Genomic DNA, 22,568 nt, shown 5'->3' on the forward strand with positions numbered 1-22,568 from the left:
TAAAAAAGTTAAATACTCTATCAATAAAATTCCAACTGACCGAATCAAATGCTTTTTTAAAATCCACATTTAACAACATACCAGGAATATCATTTTCATCCGCATAATGCATAATATCATATATAATTCTTGTGTTCTCCCCAATATATCTTCCTGATATAAATCCAGACTGATCTGAGTTTATAATAGTGTCTAAAACTTTTCTAATTCTATTAGCAATAGTGCCTGATGCAATTTTATATATGGTATTCAAGAGTGAAATTGGTCTCAAATTTTTAATATACTGTCTTGGCTTATCTTCCTTAGGTAAACAAGTTATAATTCCCTGCCTTTTTGTCACTGAAAATTTGCTAGTATTAAACCCATGTTGAATCGACCTGACTACAAAATGACCAAGCTGTTTCCAAAAACATTTTAAAAATTCTACAGTAAAGCCATCTGATCCGGGACTTTTATTATTTTTTCGTATTTTTTAAAGTAACACCTGCCTCTTCATAAGTTATATTGCCCTCTAAACTGTCGGATTCAGATAAGTTCAGTTTTGGTATACTATCATAATCAAGATATTCATTTAGATTATCATGTAATTCTAATTCATCTGAATATAGATTTTCATAAAACTGTTTAACTTCAGTTATAATTTCATCTTGATCTGTTATAATCTCTCCATCATCTTTTTCAATTACTGGTATAATTTTAGTGACAAAGTTCCTGTTTTCCATAATTTAAAAAATACTTAGATGGTTCCTCCCCCTCTCCGACCCATTTCACTTTTGACCTTAGTATACTTCCTTTAAGATTATGTTTTCTGAGGGACTCTAGTTCTTTCTGTGCTTTTGCTAATTCTTCTAAATTAACATTTTCCTGGTCTTCCAAATTCTTTAATGAGTTTCCTTAATGACAATTCCTGGTTTTTTCTTTGCTTTTTCTTAAAAGAGGAATATGAAATGGTTTTCCCCCTGATCTCAAATAAAAGTGTTTCTAAAAAAAGTTGATCATCTATTGAAAATTGAATATTATTATCTGAAATTTGAGTTAAATTCGCCAGATTACAAATAGGTAAAGCATACTGAGTTTTATTATCTATTATGTGTTTATTTATTAAATTAAGATATTCTAAATCATGTAATAGGGAATTATTAAACTTCCATAGTCCTTTACCTTTTCTAAATTCATTAAAACTTAAAGTTATGTATGGCATAGAATGATCAGATCGATATCCTGGATCAATATTTATATTTCTTATACTAGAAATAAGATTCTCTGAAATTAAAAAAGAGTCTAGTCTAGCCTGTTTTACTGGACTTGTTCTTCTCCAAGTAAACCTTTTACAATCTGGATGTTCATTTCTATAAATGTCAGTCAAACCAAGCTCATTTATCATTTCAAAAATCTTTTCTCTTGCCCTAGGGTTATTTACATGCATATAATTGGAACAATCTAGACTAGGGTCTAAGACTAAATTAAAATCTCCACAAATTATAAAAGCATCATTTCCAAAATCCTGTGCAACCTCTAGTAGTTTACTATAAAATGATGGGGTATCTGAATTTGGACCATACAAATTTATCAGTGTAAACGTTTTTCATTTGTCGACACATCTAAAACAATAAGATTTCCATCCAGGTCCCTTTTCTCCTTTAAAATATTGACCTCAAAATTGTTATTGAATAAAACTGCTACCCCTCTTGAGTTTGAGCTAAACGAGCTGAAATAACAGGTATGTCCCCATTCCGACCTTATCATAGTTTCCATTTCTGTAGTAAAATGCGTATCTTGTAGGCAATAGATATTAAAATTCATACTTCTTAAATATGTGAACACGTCTTTTCTTTTATTTTATCGCCCAACCCCTGACAGTTAGCACTCAGAATTTTAACTTCTTCCATGTATTATTTGTATAGTGATTACTGCTTACCTGACAGCGACGAGTTGTTTCTCTGTGATATTGAAAGAATGTAAATAGGTAGAAAGGAAAGAGAAGAAAATAGAGAACTAGATAGCATTTTAATGACATTAACATAGGTCAAAAACAATGTAGCAGTGACCACCAGACACAGCGAAAACTGGAAGTAAACAAACAACACTACACTCTGAAGGCATGCGCCTGGACTACCGCTATTCTTGTAGATCTTGTATAACATTATTTTCAGATTCTTTGTTGTAATAAAACTAATCTTGTGTATACCTAGATGAAGACCATGGGAACCCGACATTACACCGACATTGAGAAAAGGACAAGATCTCTTGTACTGGCTTTAGGTGTATGTTATCGTGCTGCGTTGAAAGACAAACACAAATACACCATGTATATATCATCCAAGTTTGGCGGTAGCTGTCCATTACCTGGCGGAGCCGAAAGATTTGAACAGGAAATACGAATGTAATCTATGTTAATGTCGTAACATGTATAGTGAGTTTAACATGGAGCTCAAAACATATCAAATTTCTATTTTTCTAAAAGTAAACTAAAGTAGTATTTTCGTTCTTTTTAAAGGACATAAGTGGGCGTGAATTTTATTTTCTATTACTTTTTGTCATTTGTAACTTACATGTATATTTTCCTGTGATTAAGACAACGTTTTTCACTACCATATGAAAAACTCGTGAATGTATGTATCGATTGTGAATATTTTGAACACAATATGACCGTCATTTTTTTCTGAAAAATGTAAAGTAACCTTCGCAAACTTATGACGTCATAATGTATACCTACCCGTTAACACAAAAGATTTTTCAATACACGAATAAGGATTAAACGCACGTAATAAGAAACAAAGGCATTCCTGTTTCCGGTGTAGTATATTTATGATGTCGAAGAAAGTATTAATTACAGGTGCCAAGAAGTCATCTTGGACAATTCTATTATCGGACCAAATATCGCAAGAAACCAGGCACTGTGTGAGAATATTTTCCTGATGACTGTTTGTGCTGAACTGCGGATACCGCTGTTTCTTGTTGGTAAACCCGGAAGTTCCAAGTCACTCGCCAAGGCTATTCTATCGGATACCATGCAAGGATCGTCTTCAAATAGTGGTCTTTTCAAGGAGTTTAAACAGGTTAGTAATAAAGCGCATTAACTATTTTAAATCGGTTAATTCCCATATACAATTTACTTTTATTTTATTTATTTTGTTTCATCATTACTTTGTAAAGATAAACTTAGATCCTGCTCGCTGGTTTCCAGGCCCAACTATTGTCGTACCAGTGTAGTCCGCTATCGACATCGGAGGGAATCATTCGAACTTTCGATCAAGCCTCGGAGTTTCAGAAGTCACAGGACCTGCAACAGTTTGTATCAATCGTTGTTCTCGATGAGATCGGACTTGCAGAGGACTTGCCACATATGCCACTGAAGGTATTATGAATTGCAACAATACCATTTTGACCATCGCCGCTTTTCTGTGGGAGGTAATCGATTATTTCAGCGAATATTACGCCATTTTCTCTGACATATATGACGCCACCTTCAATACGTACCTGCGAGGGTTAGGGTTATTCATTTATATGCAAAGACGGTATGGTACATACATTTTGACTAATCATGAATACACGCCTTTTAGGTTTTCGTTAAAATTTTCACATATCTGTAGCAAATTGACATTTGCAAAGGTGGTGTTTAAGCTTATGTTAAAAATCCCATAGAAACTGCCAACAGCCTATTTTTGTTTAAACTTTGCATATCAAAAGTACTACTAATTGTCCCTTTAAAATGACACTGCTTTTCCTTTATAAAAAATGATTTTAAAAAAAGGCCTAAAGGGCCTGAATTCTTTGTGTTCATTTTCTTTAAAACTATCTGCAGAAACATGCCAGAATAGGTTAGCCTTTATTAAATATTTTACATTTTTTATTCATAAATAATTTGAGTAGATCATATACGTTATATTTGAATCGTTTCTTTTAGAATTTAAACGGAAAATCATATTTGAAATGATGATATTACGAAAAATGAACACTTTTGTGAAAAAAACAAAACGAAACATTGCTCTTTGCATCTCATTTCAACCTGTTACGGGTTTTGTCACAATCTTACCCCGCATTTAAAATATGCTCATGACATTTCTGTCTATATGTAAATTGGTTGTGAAATGAAAATCCGGGAAAACAGTTTTTAAATGACTTGAAAATAGAAAGTGCATGTAGCAACGGTGCACTTCTTTGTCAGTATACCTAGCTATACATTTCCAGTTTATCATTCCAGAGTCCGATGTAAGTGAAAATTAGTGTACAGTTATAATTTTAGATGCTAAATATGATGGTAACACCTTTGAAAATATTGGTTGTCATCATAACAAAATGGAGGCCTCTTATTGGCTGAAATTTGAATGATGTAAGAATTAAGTGAAAATTAGTATATAGAGGTAACGAGGTATGCTGAATAACATGAAACCACTTTCAAAAAGATTGGTTGTCATTGGCAACAAAATGGAGGTCTCTGATTGGTTAAAATTAAAATATTGCCAGATTTTACTGAATATTGGTAAATGCTGAATAACATGATATCACTTTCAAAAATATTATTTGCCATGGAGTTAAAATGGAGGTATCTGATTGAAATTAAGATAGTTTTAGATATGAAAATTGGTACATATTGGTTATGGGGAATGCCGAATGAGAGAGTAACAGTTTTTAATACTAGATAGGTTGTCTTTGTAACAAATAAAGGTCCCCTGATCAGTCAAAAATAAGATTGTAGCCTTTGTTGGACTGGTTTTCTTTTGAGATTAAACATATTTTAATTGAAAATCAAAAGTAACTCTGTTTCACTCTTTTATCATTATGAATTCAATTTAAAAGTATTTGTTATAAGATTATACCTATAGCATGTTTTTAAAATGGTTTAAAAATGTGGACAAAATCGATAACATGCCAAATATTTCGAGCCAACCCAATATCCTTAATTATCATCCTGTCAAAAAATTGAAATTTACTGCTTGAAAAATCAATTTGTAGTAAACATAATAAGTAAATATCATTATAAATGGGTATAAAATAAAGAAAATAAAAAAAAAAAAAACATGTTCAAAAGGTGGACACAATGGGTCCCCTTGCCACATACCCAAAGTTTGCTTGAAAACATTTTCGGCCCTTTCTGATTTAAAAAAAAAATGCAAAATAGATAAAAAGCACATATAAAGAATTTGTGTATCCAGACCTTTTACACAATGCAAAAATTGAAAAGAATCGGAGCATGGGCGGATTTTGTAACCTCTTCTTTTGTTAATAATAGACTATTGTTTGTAGAATTTTTATACGGGGATTTAAAAAAATGACCCATGCAAAATCTGTCGTTCTTCGCTTAAAGTAGAGTCAAAATCATTTTGAATGTAACAGCATTTTTAATCTTTATTAGGTTCAATGTAAATGAGATATTAAATTTTTTAGACAACAGTTTAAACTAATGATATTTTATGTGCCTATATATCACTTCCTAAGTGAACTTGAACATAACTTAGTTAAAGAAAAGTGCCTATGCATCAGGCTCCGATTTCTCGAAAGAAAAATGAAGACTTAAGTCAAAACTTTTTTTCTCCTTATATAACTTGTGTTAAAATGTTTGACTCGGCTTCGATTGCTGTGTTGTTTGTAAATTTTGGTAAAAGATGCAAGCAATATACATTTCACTTAAGCAAGTCCACAGGGTTCAGGACATATTGCTGTCACCATATAACCATGCTATTATGTTTACTAGTGTTTATTGCATGTACTGGGAGCATTTATTTGACCGGATTCGACTTTACAAAAGAATACACATCGAACATTTTTGACATTTTCATGCAAATATGGCAACCTGATGTTTCCGGATTGTACAATCATATTTACGTATGCTCTTGTAGGCACTTCATCCTCTTTTAGAAGACGGTACCGATAAGGACTATTTGGCAGAAACATCAAAGGCATATAAAAAGGTAAACTTTAAATCTTTATTATTGAAAGTATTTTGTATTATCTGACTTGGACGTAATACAACGATTATATTTTTCTCTCGCAGTCCATTCCAATACCATTTAAAAAAAGGTACGAACTCGGAAAATTCGACAACCCGGCTTATTACGAAGTACTTTGCCGGTCCCGACCGAATTTCCTCTTTATCTTTGTTTTTGGTCCAAATTATACAAAATGTTCTGATAGCTCGAAATGATATTTTTTGGTCAACGAGATCGCCGAAAATGCTGATTTCTTTTTCATAAATCTGCCGTAGAACGGCATTTCAAAAGCCGTTTCCAACTGCAAAAACACGGATAAATTTTTTTAATGTTTAGTAATTAACCTAAGTTATATTGTATCAACAATCATCAGCGATCATCAGTAAGGCTTCGGTACTATGTACATTACTTACATAAACATCATGGCGACCTGATACAAAACAGGTGCTCTCGGATCGGCCGACTGTCACATGTATGGTGTAATCACTCGAGCGGAACTAATCTCTAGCCACCTGGCACTGTGTTACAAATGCAATCACAATTTGAAGCCGTACATGATCACTGTTTTATAGAGGGATTACAATTATTTACGTGTGAACAATATAATGTTAGTGTGTTGAACTTTATACTCGACAAAATAGACTTTACGCCATTCTCTAGCCACCATCGTTTGAGTTGGCATGCGCAGAGTTACTTTCTGTATAACTTCCTATATGAACACATGTGTCTCGGTTACATAAGTTATGTCTGTTATTTCTATGTGCGTGGAAAATTTGTTGTGACTGCAGTTGATGAATTGATTATATCGGTTTCATTGTTATAGTTTTGCAACTACCATCGACGATTTTGCCATCTTTCTTGCTAAAATCGTTTTACGACACAAACTAGTATATTGATTTGTGTTCCAAAAAAGGAATATGACGGTTTATTTTTAACATGTTAGGGATTAGTAATGCCCATATTTTTCTGAGGTTTAAGATAATCAACAATCGTGATGACGTCATCCATAAACATCTGATAATCATATCTTAACAAAAGGAATATCTTATTTTGGGTTTATGATCATTTAATTACTGTTTCATCTAGGTTGGTTTCATTGGAATTTCAAACTGGGCCCTGGATCCAGCGAAAATGAATAGAGGCATTCTGGTCCAACGAAACGTGCCTTCGGTGGATGAGCTCATACAAAGCGCGCTGTGAGATCACCATTTGTTGTTACTTGCACTTACAGTTATTATATGATTTTTTTATATTATAGTATAAACGATTCAAATTGTGCTAAAACAGTTGTGATCCAACTAAATTGTGACAGTTAGGAGAGCTAGAGACCTCACTGGTAACAGTTAAATTTTCAACTATTCATTGTTGCAACCAGATGAAATTGATTATATGAAAATATAGATGCAGATGTTTGTGGATATGATAAATACACTTCAGTCCTTCAACTTCCAAACACACATTTCACAAGCGAAACTAAATGCTTGTTGTCGTAAAATCATCGCTTTAAAACTGTTCACCTTCAAAATTCATTTCATTGGATATTATACAGTGGTATATGCGAGACGGACGAATCAGCCAAAAAGTTGGTAGCACCATATCTCTCATCCATGGCAAAGGCTTACATTCAGCTGACACAGAGAGAGTTCTTCGGTCTACGAGACTTTTATGGGTAAATTAAATGCTGATGTTATTTGCAATCATGATGATATTTTTTTTTAATTCATCATGTTGAATGATTCTAAAGATTACGAGTTCAAATTTTGCAAAATCTGTCCGATCGTTTTCTATAATTGATATCAGACATTTAATTATATCACATGGTACTCATACATTCACGAGAAAACTTGATTAAAAAACTCACAAAGGTATATCAAAAATACTATAAATGTTAGGCTGTACATACATCATTCTCTTGGTGTCAGGAACATTTTTAATATACATGTATGCATAACCAGGTCTTGTTTTTGGGAGTTATTATCATGTACTCTTCATTAATCAATTTCTAGGTGTTTGTTATTCTTTTTTCAGGCTCATCAAGATGCTGTATGCATTCGTTGCAATTTCGAAGAAGCCACTTACACAGTCAGAACTGAAGCATGCAATATTGAGAAATTTTGGCGGACTCGACGACGTAAAGCCAATGGAGATATTCCAATCCCATGTACAGTTTCCAAGTACCAAGGTAGATCTGTTATTTATTAAATTATAAAATTTTTCCGTGATCTAATCATTGCTTTATTTTATTGTGGAGATACGCAAATAATCAACAACAACAAAAAAAGTACCGAATGAAATTTTACAAAATGTAAATATGATATCGATTTTCAGGGAGGAGAACACGATCCTGACTGTTCTCAGTTAGGACTAATCAAGGCGGCCCTAGATTGCAATGTAGCGGTTGATGGGTATGTCGATATAAGACCCTAACAAGTTGTACGATAATCATAATAGTCGCAAATAATATTGGAAAAATTTCTGTACTTAATGTCACGTGAATTGCCTTGATAATTAACTGAGGTATATTTGCGGCTATAAATCAATGTATTTATAGTTGGAATCTGAAAGATTCAGAACTACCTATATCTCTTTAATTCGCTTCATTGTATCTTGCTGAGTGATTTAATATTCTTGATCATATACGATGAACGATGGAATTACGATATTCTCTCACTTGAATGTTGACTAACGATTCAGTTATTGCTTTTTCAACAAAACTATATTTCAGACTTGAAAATAGGTATATTTTGCTGCTCTCATCGAGAATTATAGCTTTCTTCCTATGCTACAACACCAAATTCTTAGCATCAAGAATCTTCATTTGACCACTATTTTTGGAAGCAGCTTTCCAAAGGACCAAGAATATACACAGGTATGCCTCGCATTTCAATCTGTACCTGTGGTTTTTTCAGCGATACGTCCACCTATTTTTAACATACACCGTTTTATGTTTCAGATCTGCCGCAATATCAACCGCATTAAAGTTTGCATGGAAAGTGGACAAGCTGTTCTCCTCTTGAATTTGGATAACTTGTATGAGAGTCTCTATGACGTCTTAAACCAGGTTTGCTGTTGACGTTTTCGGCTCATTATTTTTTTTCTTGACTCATTAAAATGCAAGTGCATCGATTCCCATTTCGTATTGAAACTAACATGTATTATCATGTTGACCTTTGTTGTGCTATTATTTGTAATTACATGTTGTGTGTATATTATTTAATATATACACGCCTTGTCCCCTTATTCGTAACATAACGAACGAAGCACTAGTTTTATATATATAACGACTGTGACGTTTTCTCTGATACCCAAGATATTTAGTGAAGTTTGATTTTAAACACACTAATTGTAAGATCAATCTACTTGACACAGTATTATTGGCAAAAGTCGTCTTAACATAAAAATCAACACATTATGGATTTTAAGTATATATACATGACACTATCCATTCATGAATATGTGGCTCCTATGATTGATTCCTACGTAGAAAATTGTTTATATTTTATGTTTTTATACTATATTTAAATTGATGAATAATAATAAAATATAAAATATAATTTTGATTATTTCAATATCTACAAGAGTCCCATTGCACAATTATTGTAAATGCGCGAATTCAGCATTGAGGTATCTTAGTCAAGATCATTTTACGCTTACATGTTATTGCACCAAACTAAGTTACGTACGCTTAACGCTCTTCCATTGTAGTATTATGTTCGTTATGGGGGTGAAAAGTACGTGGATTTGGGACTTGGAACCAATAGAATGAAGTGTAAGGTTCATCCAAATTTCAGGTCAGTAAGAGAAATTTTTTCCTTGTATGAATAATTATGACATTAATTCAAATTTGTAGGTTTCATCTTATTTGTGGTGACAGAGCAAGCGTGAAAACAATAAAACAAACAAAAAACATTAGTTTTATATCATATATGGTTAGGTAATTATACAAATAAAGCAAATAGGATGGGTATTTTAATTAATAATTATCAGGCATCAAGCGAAATAGAATCTGGCTTCACGTATATATATAACAAACATATCCGCTTCTCAGACTCATTCTTGTTGCTGAGAAACAGACAGTTTACAAGACGTTTCCTATCCCGCTGATCAACCGTCTCGAGAAACATCTGGTACGAGGGGATATGCTGCTAACAGATGGACAATTACAACTGTCAAAGGAACTGGATAGTTGGATAGAAAGGTTCAACAGAAATAGGTACTAATAAGATAACTATTAGGTACTATTTTGATAACTCATAACTTGGGCTAAAATCAGTCATAATTACAACAATGTCATGGATATTCTAGATGAAAGATAAAAGAAAATGCAATAATCTTTTTCAATATTAAAAGCATTTCTTAAAGATGCTCCACCGCTGACGAATGGTTATTTTTCTCTATAAAAACAGAAACAGACGAATAAGTATTTTTTCTTCCGTTACAATTGTTACTTACTATACACCATTACCATCATTGAAACGTTTGAGCTTCTTATTTTACTCCAAGATAAAACTATTTATATTTGTTTACGTCTCGAAAACAAATTCATGGCATTATGCCCTATATTGAGTGAAGTACTGATTGCGCATGTACCAAACGCAAAACGAATTACTTTATGTATTTTTGTATTAATTAGACACATATATACACGATTAAACATCAGTTATTGTTCAAATGATGGGTATCGTTTATGCTCTGGCGGCGGTGAAGCATCTTTAATATATGCGCCTAAAGAACGATACCGATTATATCTAGCAAAAATAACACTTTTTCTTAAAAACATCCATCATAATGCTAGAAAAATATGTGGTTTTTTCCTGAATCACAGGGACTTGACCAGTGCTGATGTGTATTTATCGGATACAGCACGGACATGTCTGCTGTCACTGTTCTAAAGGTCCGGGGAGATAATACACAAGGTTCCGATCATGAGGTAATATAAAAAAGAAAAAGAGACAAACAATAAGCCGGTTTCGATTAGTCCCAACTTCCGGTGATTATGATGTCACAAACATCAAGTCACAAGATGACGTCACAATGATTTGTACTTTATCCACGTCGTTGTGGGATCTCCAAACCCATGTATTTATCACAAAGAATTTTATGATAAATTTAAATTGCTTTGAAGTGTTAATAGTTGCTAAATTTTAACATTAATTATCAGTTTACTACTATGTATATATTCTGGATTATATTTACTCTACGTGTACATTTTATATTCGTTGTGACATTTGAGATAAAAATTCATGTGTGATAATTGTGTATATCCTCTGGCGACTTACTTCGATACCTTTTATGACAGATTTTATGTTCCATTCTGTTACGTAACCGGATTAATGTCACGGCCATCCTAATTACCTAAAGGACTCTGACAACGGCTAATTAATCTCCAAATGAGCGATATCAGTCAATCATATTTCTATAATTCTAGTGTCTGTGCATTATTTAAGGGTGAAATTTGTAAATCAGTTAGGTCCCAGACTTTGTACGGAACACATCGGGTACATTCTGGACGCTTCGGCATATACCTTCGTCAATGCCAAAGTTACCGTTATTTAAATTTTAAAGTTTAACTTCAAGGATTCTTACGTCATCATTTCAATTTGACAAAACGTGCAGAAGTTTCCTTGTGATATATTCCCTTTATTTTTATCAAAATATTCAACTTAGCTACCCAATGGTATTAGGTACGATTAAGAGTATCGTAATGAATACCGTTGGCTACCGAAGTTGATAGATATATTACCCATTTCTGCTTAACTCTTTTGGTTAAATAAATCATTTTTCATCTTCAATTTTTTTTTTTTTAATTTCCAAATGGGCTTTTTTATATATGTTTACTTTGTATTGATATGGTAAACTGATTACACTATAACAAGTTATTCCATTATTTCAGTCATTACCTCGATTGTTTTTGATGATTCTGTTTTTTAAGTATTCCCAAACAACAAATTGTTTTTAAGTGTCGAGATGACATTTGGATGACGTCTTAACCAAAACTTACAATGTTTAACATTGGTTTTTGTTGTTCTTGTTGTTGTTAAAAGTGATGTGGTCAAAAAAACTTATTAGTAAAGTTTGCTGTTGGGAAACATTTTTGAGCTTACAATCCGTTTTTTTTTTATTTCCTGAGTAGAAATCACTACATGCATTGGATTATTTGGTCCTGATATGTATTTGTTGTTCTGTTGTGGTAAATTTGGTACCTCATTTGTCTAATTGTCGGTTGAAAAAATGTCAATGTTATGACTATTTTTTTCATTATTTAGTGAAACTCGAGATGGCGTCTATCTTGATGACGTCATAACCGGAAGTTTATCACAATGTTAACATTTTGATTTGTGAATAGTGGATCATAAAGGTTAAGAAAAATATTGGTTCGGAGGTTTGGGAGGGTGCATGTGGGACCCTTCTAACCCATGGCCTATTATGCTCGTCAGTACTCAGTTGACAGTATTGTATGAAGTGTAAACAAAGTTTCCTCGTGGACGGATTTCAAAATAACAATAAACAATTGTTATTAGATCCAATAAAATATGTATTTGACATCAAAACAGAATATGTGTTCAAGCATTATAACAGTAATAAAGAACAACATGACTCGCTGGTCGGGGCTATAACCGGTGGGCTTTCCTCAGGAATGTTCGGGGAATCCCATAGTTACGTCAGTATGCATGTATCACTCCTCACATCTAAATAATACATCATCTTATTGTCGGAAAATAATTCTGGCAGCGTCTAAGCGAACAATAGGTTAACAGATCATGTACAGGTTTTCAGGAAAAAAAAATACATGTATCCGAAACAGTATCATCAGCTTCATTCACAATAGGCCTACATACACCATGCAAACACTTGTTTATCTTCCGTACAATAAAATGAAAGTCATGACTATGAAGAATTTAGTCTATATCGCGTTCGTAGATCGATACATATATGACAAATATTCAGCAGCTCAACGGTCATACCATCAATAGGCTATATCACAGTTACTTTCCTCGGTTGAAAATCAAATATGGCGGCTCGCTCCACTTCGGACCGCATCACTACCCTGGCAACGATATATACCTGTAGTCGTTCCGTCTCGGCTATGCGTGGTTATCTCAATTTTTATTCGAAATGGACATTATTGATATATGATCAAATTTATAGATTTATAGTAGACTTATTTATGTTAATATATAGATTGAACAGTTTTTGATTTCGTTAAAGGTGGTATGAACGCAATTGGATACAGACATATTCTACATGTAGTTACGCGCTACATTGAATATGTCTGTATCCAATTGCGTTCATACCACCTTTAACGATATCAAAACACCGTTGAATCTCTATTAAGAAACATTTAGTTTGTTCAAAGACCCATAATAATTATGTATGGAACACGATTTCTGACCTCACTTCATTTGCCTTTTTAATAGAGATAGCAATATATTTTTTGCGTATTGAGATCATTTGACCTTATAAGTCTAACTAGCTTATCCATAGTCATCCATTTAATGTAAAATGAGTTATTATTACATGACACATGCATGAAATTGATTGGCCTTTAACCACTTTGTTGTGATGTAAATATGAATTAACTTCCAAAGTATCTTTAATAAAACAACGACAATTAATAAAGAAATTGCTATTCATATTTCAACATTTATCTGGTTTACATCTTTTCAGCAACGAGAAAAAGTATCGAGGGTATCTGAGATACGTTGTCAGCGCACACTTACCACAAAAATGGCTGAAGGAGTTCCACGGGCTACATTATATCTACGAACTAAGCTCTGACGGCAGATCATGGAACTCTGAATATTGGCATGATACAGCGAACGACACTCATCATAGAGTACTTAGCTTTCAAGAAAAAGGTGACGAGACTATCATAAGTAAAACTACGAATTTTGTAACGGGACAAAACTCCAAACATTCTGGCTCCCTATTTTCATAAAAGTGTTTGAACTGCAAAATTTTAGAGAAAGTTAATCATCAGGGCCCAGTTGTTCAAAAGAAGATTAGGCTATCACAGTTTAACGACAATTTTCAAATAAAAATAAAGTAATTGCTGGTAATACAAATTTTACAAAATTTCAATGCAATCTTTAGAACTCCACTCTTTACTTACTTGCTGAGTTTAGTGAAGATATAATTATATTATTTTTAGTATAAGATAAATGATAATTTCACCTATCATATGATTAAGCTAATCATGCTTTGAACAACCGGGCCCAGAACTTTAACTGTGAAGCGTTGAATGAAAAAATGAGGTATTTTTATCTTAATAAATTAAGGGTACGGGTAAAATGTACAGCTGTTCTATTGTTAATAATAACAGTTTAATATTTAGTAACCTCCGGAAAATTGTGTTGTATTTAGCGAGCTTCACAGATAGAACTCCTATGTAGGGCTTTGTTTATTTTACTTTGAATTTTTGTTTAACCTTTTTATTCTAATTCAGAGCTACGTAAATTGGTTCTAAGGGAACAAAAGAGATGTGAAAAGAGGGATTCAAGTTCTAGGCCTACGGTAGATGCGTATGATGGCGTGATCCTTAGAGATTCCAGAGTCTCCATCAGGAAGGTGTTCTCTCCTGGGATCGATCAGAGTGTATTGCTAAGTACCATTGGACCGGTGTGTGAAGAGTACTTCCCAAACCTTACTGAGGAGAATTTCTCCATCGACCAATTCATACACAAGTTTAAATCGGCACGCAAAACATTTTATAAGCGATACTTTGACTCAAGAAACATTTCCGTAAGTTTTTATTCTGTCCTCATCATTGCAATTCATTAAATGTTATGGAGATTTGAAACACAGAGACAGAGAATACTACTAAACAAATGTTATTTGTGCTACATTGCACGTTTATAAAGAATGTCCTTGCGTTATTTGCCTATGGCATAATATACCCAGAAGATATTGAAAATAATGCTTATATTTATTGGGGGTGTTTTACTCATTTTTACAATAAAACAAATTTCAGTTGTGTTGCATTGATGTCTCAGTCAATACTAAGTATAAGTTTGTATTCAAGGAGGACGAAATCACGAGCAGATACATTGGAATCATGCTCTCCCATATTGAAGATGGAATAGAGAGACAGGAGGATTACTTAAGTAGAGTAATAAACACTTATCATCACGATAACGCCAGTGCTTGAAAGAAAATCCTAAAAGTATAAAGACAGCTCAGTACGTGGCCTTATAGACGCAATTTTACACCACCCGCTGATCGGGAAGGACGAGAGGCATTCTCAATTCAGCTCACATTCTTACTCAAACTACAACATGACAGGTTTGGTTTTAATTGTTACAATATCGCAGTAAGCAGGGAAATGTCGTTTTAATTTCAAAGTTAGGAAGCCCATATAGCAAATGTATTGATTTCGTGGATGTTTTGAATAAGGTATGGGTATTGGATACTCTTGCTATAAGTTATATGTATAATGTATGAGAGTCCATAAAATTAAAAATCCGACGCCTTTGCATAGAGTTAGTTCACCTCAAAAATGGTTGTGATTCCCCTAAGGTGCAATTTAATTTTTTACCTTTCCCATCATTTACCACCTATGAAAGAGTTGTGTGTGTCTCACAACATCGACGGGGGGGTTATTATTACAATTTTAACAATTAGGTATATCCCGCCAACTTAAGTAATTAAAAATAATCAAATCGTAAAATCTTTTTAATTCTGAGTTAGCAGATAGACGATACTAGATTAGATACAATTAGGTTGATGTTGTAATAATTGTATTACAACTATATTATTATCTGATTATATGTTAAAAAATAATGATATGATGGAAAATTGTCAAAAAGCATCCATATATACCTCCTCTTTTCACTCACGTCTTTGTACATTTCAGCGACCACTTACGGAACACAGTTATTACATTCTGTAAAACAGCGATGGATGTCCTGCCAGTTCGCGAGATGCACTGGATGTTGTGTGTGCCGCTTGATACATTTCCTGTCAGGTCAGAAGCCTTTCCACGTGATCAGATTAACGGCTGAGGGCGACTACTCTGGGGATCAGGGAATGGACGATATCATCAATACAACAAGAAAGAAAACTGGCAAAGTCCATGTGGGTATACAAGTTAAAAATTTTTTTTTTTTAAATAAAAATTCAATTTCAACTTTTCTGTCGAATGTTTATGGTGTTTCTTTGACGTGACTTTTTTAACATGACAACCATTTCATTTGTTTGAAATTAAGCCTCCATGCAAATTTTCCCCGCGTAGTTTTTCACAATTAGTTTACAGGTTTAGGAGGAATAGGACTGTACAAGACACCAGCCAGCAGGATAGACACGATGTTAAATTGTGGGTGTACATACATATGACATTGTCAATATCCAACTAAAACAATGACATACTTTTACTGATAAGTGTATTGATATAGTCTTTATATTATTTCCAGACAATGGCAATGTGCATTCCTATATAACGAACATACTTAATGCATTTTTAAATCTTTGTTCTGCTTAGTTTTACTTATTTAGACCTGTACTCGAGACTAAACCCCTCTGTCGTTCCATTGAATGGATTGTCATAACATATATCTAACATCTATTATTGTTTTCCATATATAGCCATTTTCCATTCTGGAAGAAATATCAGTGCCTCTTCAATCTGGATACACTTTTACCGGTAACGCTTGCAGCATTGCGTACCTCCCGCGGCGTCTAACATCTTGTTTTTGTTAATACTAATTGGGTATCCCCTGACATCGTCCTCACTTTTGTGGTAGGGTATCTACGTAGGGGTCAATGGTCGGTGGACGGCGAATTAGAAAATGTAAGTTTGTATTTGTAATTCAAATTACATGTTCTTTTTCGTTCTTTGTTTATGAAAGTATGACCAAGAATTAAGTACTTTTTGAATATAGATATATGTCTATATATATTGAAATACGATTATGTTATGTGATGAATGGAGAGATTTTATCCGGGAGTAAAAGGAATTAATTTTGTTCTATTGATATAACAAGTTCTCTTAAGCAAAGGGTACTGCCAAGTAGAGGGCAATAATTTAAAACAGATGTATGACTTTATATGATTATGTACATTTTGTCAACATACTGGGTCGCGAGTTCGAATCCCATGGGGGGCAGTTGCCAGGTACTGACCGCTGGTCGGTGTTTTTTCTCCGGGTACTCCGGCTTTTCTCCACCAACAAACCCGGCACGTCCTTACATGACCCTGGCTGTCAATAGGACGTTACACTTATAAAACCCAAACTGAAGTAATTTATTTTAGTTATAAAGAATCATTCTTCATTTGTAAGTAATAAAAAAACTTGCTGGTGTTTTAGTACGGCTAGATATGCACAAGTTTAAGAGACATGTGTGTCTTTGTTTACAGAAACAGAGCAAACCGTCTTATTTTCATCTTTTATTTTTTAGTTTTATTTAAGCATTGATGTCACTATTTTTAACTTCATCGGGATATGAAAGAAATTTTGTTTGCAAACAGTGTGAATCCGCGTAGTGGATTCTCACAAAAGTTTGCAAACAAAATTTATTTCATACCCCGATTAATTTAAGAAATATTTACATCAATGCTTATAATTAATTTTTCAGACTGCTTGATAACAAAAAAATACGTTTAAACGTAGGATTCCATTGTTTTTTCCAAAGGATGATTTTTTTTCTAAATCAATACGCAACGTCGACGTCTCTATTGTGACGTCATGATAACGTCGGATTTTCGCGCCACTCTCGGATTTTTTCTTCATAGTACATGTATATGAAAAAAAAAAATCTGCTAATCAGAAAGTCGGATTTAGTATGAAACCAAATAAAAATTAATTATTGTCATTTGGTTCTTTCCTATGAAAGTTTCTTCATTGAAAAAAAACACAAACTTTCGGGTTCCATATTAATTTGAAAACTAAATACCGTCTAGATATCATGGCAGAACTAATATGAATTTAAGTAAAGATCATTAGAAGACATTGATTTTTTTATTACAAAAACTTTTTAAAGTGTGTATTTGCATTGCAGCAACTTAGTCAACTCCTCGTCTTTCTTGTCAAGGAGATATTCAAAGAGACTAAAACAGGATCAATGAGGTAGGTGGCACTGTTTCCATCAATTAAATTGAATACCGGATTATCGGGATATTATCACTTCGTCGATTCAAACCTTTCTTCGTCTAAGGCCAGCAACCCTCCGTCTGTCCGTCCGTAATCAAATATAGTTATTTAAACGTTCTCAAAAATGTACGCAATATATCTCTGAAAGTACGGAAGTAGTGTTTTTCAAATTTGCATATTTACATTTATCTTTCACTTGGTTAATTCATTTTGAATAACCAATTCGGACTGTCCCTAAACAACATACCTAAAATGTGTCAATCCTTAATTTTGACAATGGATGCTTTTCTACTGCTATTGGTTTCATAGGGATCATTCTTAAATTTCATACACAGACCATTTGTTTTGTCTCGTTTACGTACAGGAAAGGAACTTGATCTTGAGCGGCACATGATCTTGCGCACTGGTAATTTCAGCAAACTTATTCAGACATAAAAAGTATAGAATGGCAATGTAAATTCTGATACAATCTCAGTTTTTAGTCTAAGATGCAGACGTACCGTGTTACAATGGGGCAATTGTGGAAGAATGGCGGAAAGTGACGTCTGATTTAAAAAGTCGCCAACATTTTTTTATTTGACATTTGTAAAAATTGCAAACTGATATATAATTCAATTATTTTGTTTTTCATTGAAATTTGAATAGTCAACTAAATAAATTGAATATCATAATATGATTAAAATTGGATTATAGTGTACTGCTGCGCAAAATCATGTGCCGTGTTTACCTACAGTTCAAACATGGGGTAAGGTCAATGATTTTCGTTTATTTTTGGTAAATTGAAAAAAATACCATTAATTTTTGGACTGAAAAAACAAATTTTTGTTCCTTGCTGTCACCATGATATAACAATAAATAAATATTTAATGAATTATCTATCGGTTATGAGACTCTTAGGTGCGCTAGATCGTGTGCCGGATTGTATAGAAATCAGCTTTTAGCAGTCACCGACATGATAACTGTTATCATTGGAATTGCATGTTACTACTGTATCGTTTAAAGTAAGGAGAGACATTTCCTTGGTGACTTTACTTTTTAATCATAACCATACATATTGCACAAGGGGAAAGAATTTAAAAAGTTGCATTTATATTTCCAGCTATTCCTCAGATCCTCCCAACCTCATCGAAAGATTTCATACCACAAGTCAAAGTCGTCTTGCTGCAGAGCAAGTGTGTAGTATGTTAAATCAACAGGAAGAGCGAGTGATTTACTGCTATACTCTGCTTTGCTGGTCGTTGTGACGATAGGAGAGGAAGGACGATTGGTTGATTGTTTACGAAATGTTCATGGCGACATGTATTCACATTTGGAATTAGACGAATCATTATCAAAAGTAACCGATGCAGTACAACAGTTGTTCATTCGGTGCGATATCAACATCAAGCTGATCGTTCAGGTATTATCCAAACTATCAACATTAATTAAATTAAAATCTATATGAGTGGTACATATTTTCGATCACATCAATGCGTGTAAACAGCCCTGAAAATCTTTATCGAAGTTCATACTGGATTACTTATTATTGAAATGGTATTTTACAGACAGCACAGACATGCATGGACTTTGAGAAATTTGGCGTGTCAACGGAACACAACAAGACGTAAGAAATACAATTGGGCCATTTGGAATAATATACGTATTTGTGCTGCCTAAGATGTCTGTACATTATGTATATAATTTCATTAATTTCTGGTAGTTTTCTGAATGGAATTAGTTCACAAAATTTGATGTCTATTGAATAAAATCATGGAATGGCAATTTATAATTTCAAGATACTAAGCCTCAAAAATATTAGTCACTTTACGTCCTCACATCACAAAGTTTGTGTATTTCAATATTTGAATATTTTATATAGTATGAAAAAATACTTTTTAAGTTAAAAATAATAAAGGAAATATTTTTCGTTTCACTATTGTGCATAGACAGATGAATATAATGTTTAATTCGTGCAATCACTACAAGAATATTATGTAAATAAGCAATAATTATTCAGATACTGTGCCTTTGAGACAACATCATTTTTTATCATAGTACCGCTACTCATTTTAAAATCACAATGAAAAGTATTAATTCACCAGTATACAAATTTGGCTATACCTGAACAATTCTCTTTTTTTGTGCATATATGTCTATTAAATAGTTTAAAATTGTTTATACACGTTTTACAATTTTCACCAACAGATTGACAAAGTGGACGAACTTTATATCTGATCAGTTCCAGAAAAGTGTGTCAAGGGTAAGCTCGTGTGATAGAAAAAAAAATGAAATAAAATTAAATGACGGGTCTTGGCGACACAACTTGAATGTGATTAAAGGCACAATATACGTAAGTATTCATGGCTTTTTTTGTAATCACAAACATTTACAAGAAAATTACTACGTTCTTCCTGCCTACAATGTTGACTAAAGCCTGGTCAGATGTTACTGACACCAACAGTGAAGTGTCGAAAAAAATATATTAAAAGTAATTAATGTGTCCCACAATAAATACAAACCGAAACGATACGAAGACGTTCACGGAAACTGTCGATTTCCGGAAAAGATTATGCAACGCGATCGATGTAGGCTATAGGCCTGTAAACGAATCGCTTCAGTAATTGTCATGACCCGATCGACTTCGCACGGGAAAAACAGAGACATGTTATAGCGACTGTACAAGATGTGTAGGCCTATAAACAGGGACCTGACACGAATTTCTAACCAACAGTATATACATATGTATGTATAATAGTATCAATTATTTCTCTTTAAGGTAAGATATGCGTCACTGATATGTAGAGCTCGCTTCTTAAAAAAACTCAGATTAAAAAAAATATTTCCGTTTTCCTCTACTGTAGAGTTCATACCCTTGATACTATAATATATATACAATGTATTACTGTTGGTCAGATAGTTATGCCAGGTCCCTGTGGACCTATATACGAAACACTTCGGTAATTGTCGGTTTTGCAATTGCGACTGTTTCAAGATGGCAGGTACGTTTACAAGACGATTTTTGACTGTTCGATATCATAGGTTTATCCGCACGGAATACTGTCATAATACACGTCTTTTTTCTTTATTCTAGGTCATTGATACAATATTCGATCATTGTAAGTGTTTTTGATTACAAAAATAATGAAAAGTTACGTATATTGGGCCTTTAAGACATTTTAGTAAAATTTAAATTCTGGTTATTCATTAAGATTTTCATTTTCAACCTCATGTTTTTTAATTTTCAATTTGTAAGATATCTATTTTTTAATCATTCTAAAATTTGAAATATGGAAACAAACAGTTTAGGTTGTTTATGATTACATTTCTCTTAGCATTCAATCTAATTAAAATTAGACTTGTAATTCCGCTCCACTACGATACCTTACGTTACGCTCCAATACAAGATCTAACGATGCCCCGTTCAAGGTCACTTCAGCATGACCCCTATGGTTAGCCAATCAGCGTGTCGCCTACGGAATCTTCGGTGTGGTTGATTCATTCGGAAGTGTAAACGGGTAATAGTACGTCCCGAGATTTCCAATTCTAGGCCAGAGGTCATGCTGAGGTGACCTCGAACGGGGCATCGTTAGATCTTGTATTGGAGTGTAACGCAGAGTATCGTAGTGGAGCGGAATTACAAGTCTAATTTTAATTAGATTGCTTAGCATTTATCTTTTATAGTCTTAAAACGATATCTGGTATATATTTACAGGTAAAACCCGGGGCAGTTTTACGATATTATTGTCAAACTGGAAAGCACATACCTGCAATGGAAGATTTGCTTACGGAATTTCTGGAGGAAAATATGGATGAAGCATACGCTGATGTATGTTGATTTAACCATTTTTATGGGTTTTTTTTTTTTTGTAAAATAAAACTCATTTTTAAGTAAAATATAACAATATGTATATATGAAAGGAATTCTTTTTAGATATGAATGTTTTATTACAAACTTATATGTAGTGGTTGGTCTATCTGATGGTGATAGACCAACCACCAAAACTGATTACAATGCCTCATCCCATTTGATTTATATAAAATTTACAGAACCCAACCATGGACTTTTGGAAAGGGGGAGCTTCAATTTTGAAAATTTATTCCTCTACCATAGAAAAGAGATACAACAGTCGACCTCCCGGATGTCCACTCTACCGGACGGCGTTGGACTGGCATATCCTCATTCCTGGACTTACAATGCTAGGTATGAGTTTTTATCTATCCTCCTAACCCAAAATTGGGGCACTTTAATGTGTACAACAACAATACATTTATTCTTATATATCTTCTTCTGGTACTTGCGTGTATGTCAATAGTGTTTCAACCTTGCATGAAATTAGTTCTCGAGCAACGTTAGAATCGATAACATGAGTGCATAGGATTGTTGTATGCACTGATTTGTTAGGGAAATCGTTCTCAGTATCTAATGATATGGCGTTATTGTTCATATTTGTGCCAGTAATAGCTCTGTTTCGGGTTAGTGGAAACTCCTGTGTGGAGATAGAAAAATATGTCAATGAAAACGAAACTCTAGGCATGTCCACTTCCGGTTTGCACCGCCACTCCACGCGGCAGGC

General features: G+C 33.5%; 3 protein-coding genes across 3 annotated transcripts in view; all 3 read left to right on the top strand.

The window, feature by feature from the left end:
* The window catches only part of LOC138327328 (E3 ubiquitin-protein ligase rnf213-alpha-like), a 70,204-nt gene extending 59,135 nt beyond the window's left edge, over positions 1-11,069 (top strand). Inside the window, exons 51-63 of the mRNA XM_069273341.1 lie at positions 2,193-2,383; positions 2,837-3,059; positions 3,188-3,358; positions 5,841-5,912; positions 7,017-7,126; positions 7,480-7,599; positions 7,959-8,112; positions 8,259-8,335; positions 8,656-8,799; positions 8,884-8,991; positions 9,636-9,721; positions 9,979-10,143; positions 10,756-11,069. Of these exons, the coding sequence (XP_069129442.1) occupies positions 2,193-2,383; positions 2,837-3,059; positions 3,188-3,358; positions 5,841-5,912; positions 7,017-7,126; positions 7,480-7,599; positions 7,959-8,112; positions 8,259-8,335; positions 8,656-8,752 (1,215 nt within the window). The 3' untranslated portion in view covers positions 8,753-8,799; positions 8,884-8,991; positions 9,636-9,721; positions 9,979-10,143; positions 10,756-11,069. The remainder of the gene's footprint in view (positions 1-2,192; positions 2,384-2,836; positions 3,060-3,187; positions 3,359-5,840; positions 5,913-7,016; positions 7,127-7,479; positions 7,600-7,958; positions 8,113-8,258; positions 8,336-8,655; positions 8,800-8,883; positions 8,992-9,635; positions 9,722-9,978; positions 10,144-10,755) is intronic.
* LOC138326807 (uncharacterized) lies at positions 9,693-15,078 on the top strand. The gene is made up of 5 exons (XM_069272806.1): positions 9,693-9,721; positions 9,979-10,143; positions 13,599-13,789; positions 14,377-14,672; positions 14,953-15,078. The coding sequence occupies exons 1-5, from the start codon at positions 9,693-9,695 to the stop codon at positions 15,076-15,078; spliced, it is 807 nt and encodes a 268-aa protein (XP_069128907.1).
* A 4-nt stretch (positions 15,079-15,082) lies between these two features.
* On the top strand, positions 15,083-19,317 carry LOC138327330 (uncharacterized). The gene is made up of 4 exons (XM_069273347.1): positions 15,083-15,212; positions 15,784-16,004; positions 17,924-17,991; positions 19,115-19,317. Exons 1-4 carry the CDS (start codon positions 15,206-15,208, stop codon positions 19,257-19,259), a joined length of 441 nt encoding a protein of 146 aa, XP_069129448.1. The 5' UTR covers positions 15,083-15,205; the 3' UTR covers positions 19,260-19,317.
* The last annotated feature ends 3,251 nt before the right edge of the window (positions 19,318-22,568 follow it).

This window comes from Argopecten irradians, chromosome 7 (assembly GCF_041381155.1).
Source record: "Argopecten irradians isolate NY chromosome 7, Ai_NY, whole genome shotgun sequence".
NCBI classification, from domain to species: Eukaryota; Metazoa; Mollusca; class Bivalvia; order Pectinida; family Pectinidae; genus Argopecten; species Argopecten irradians.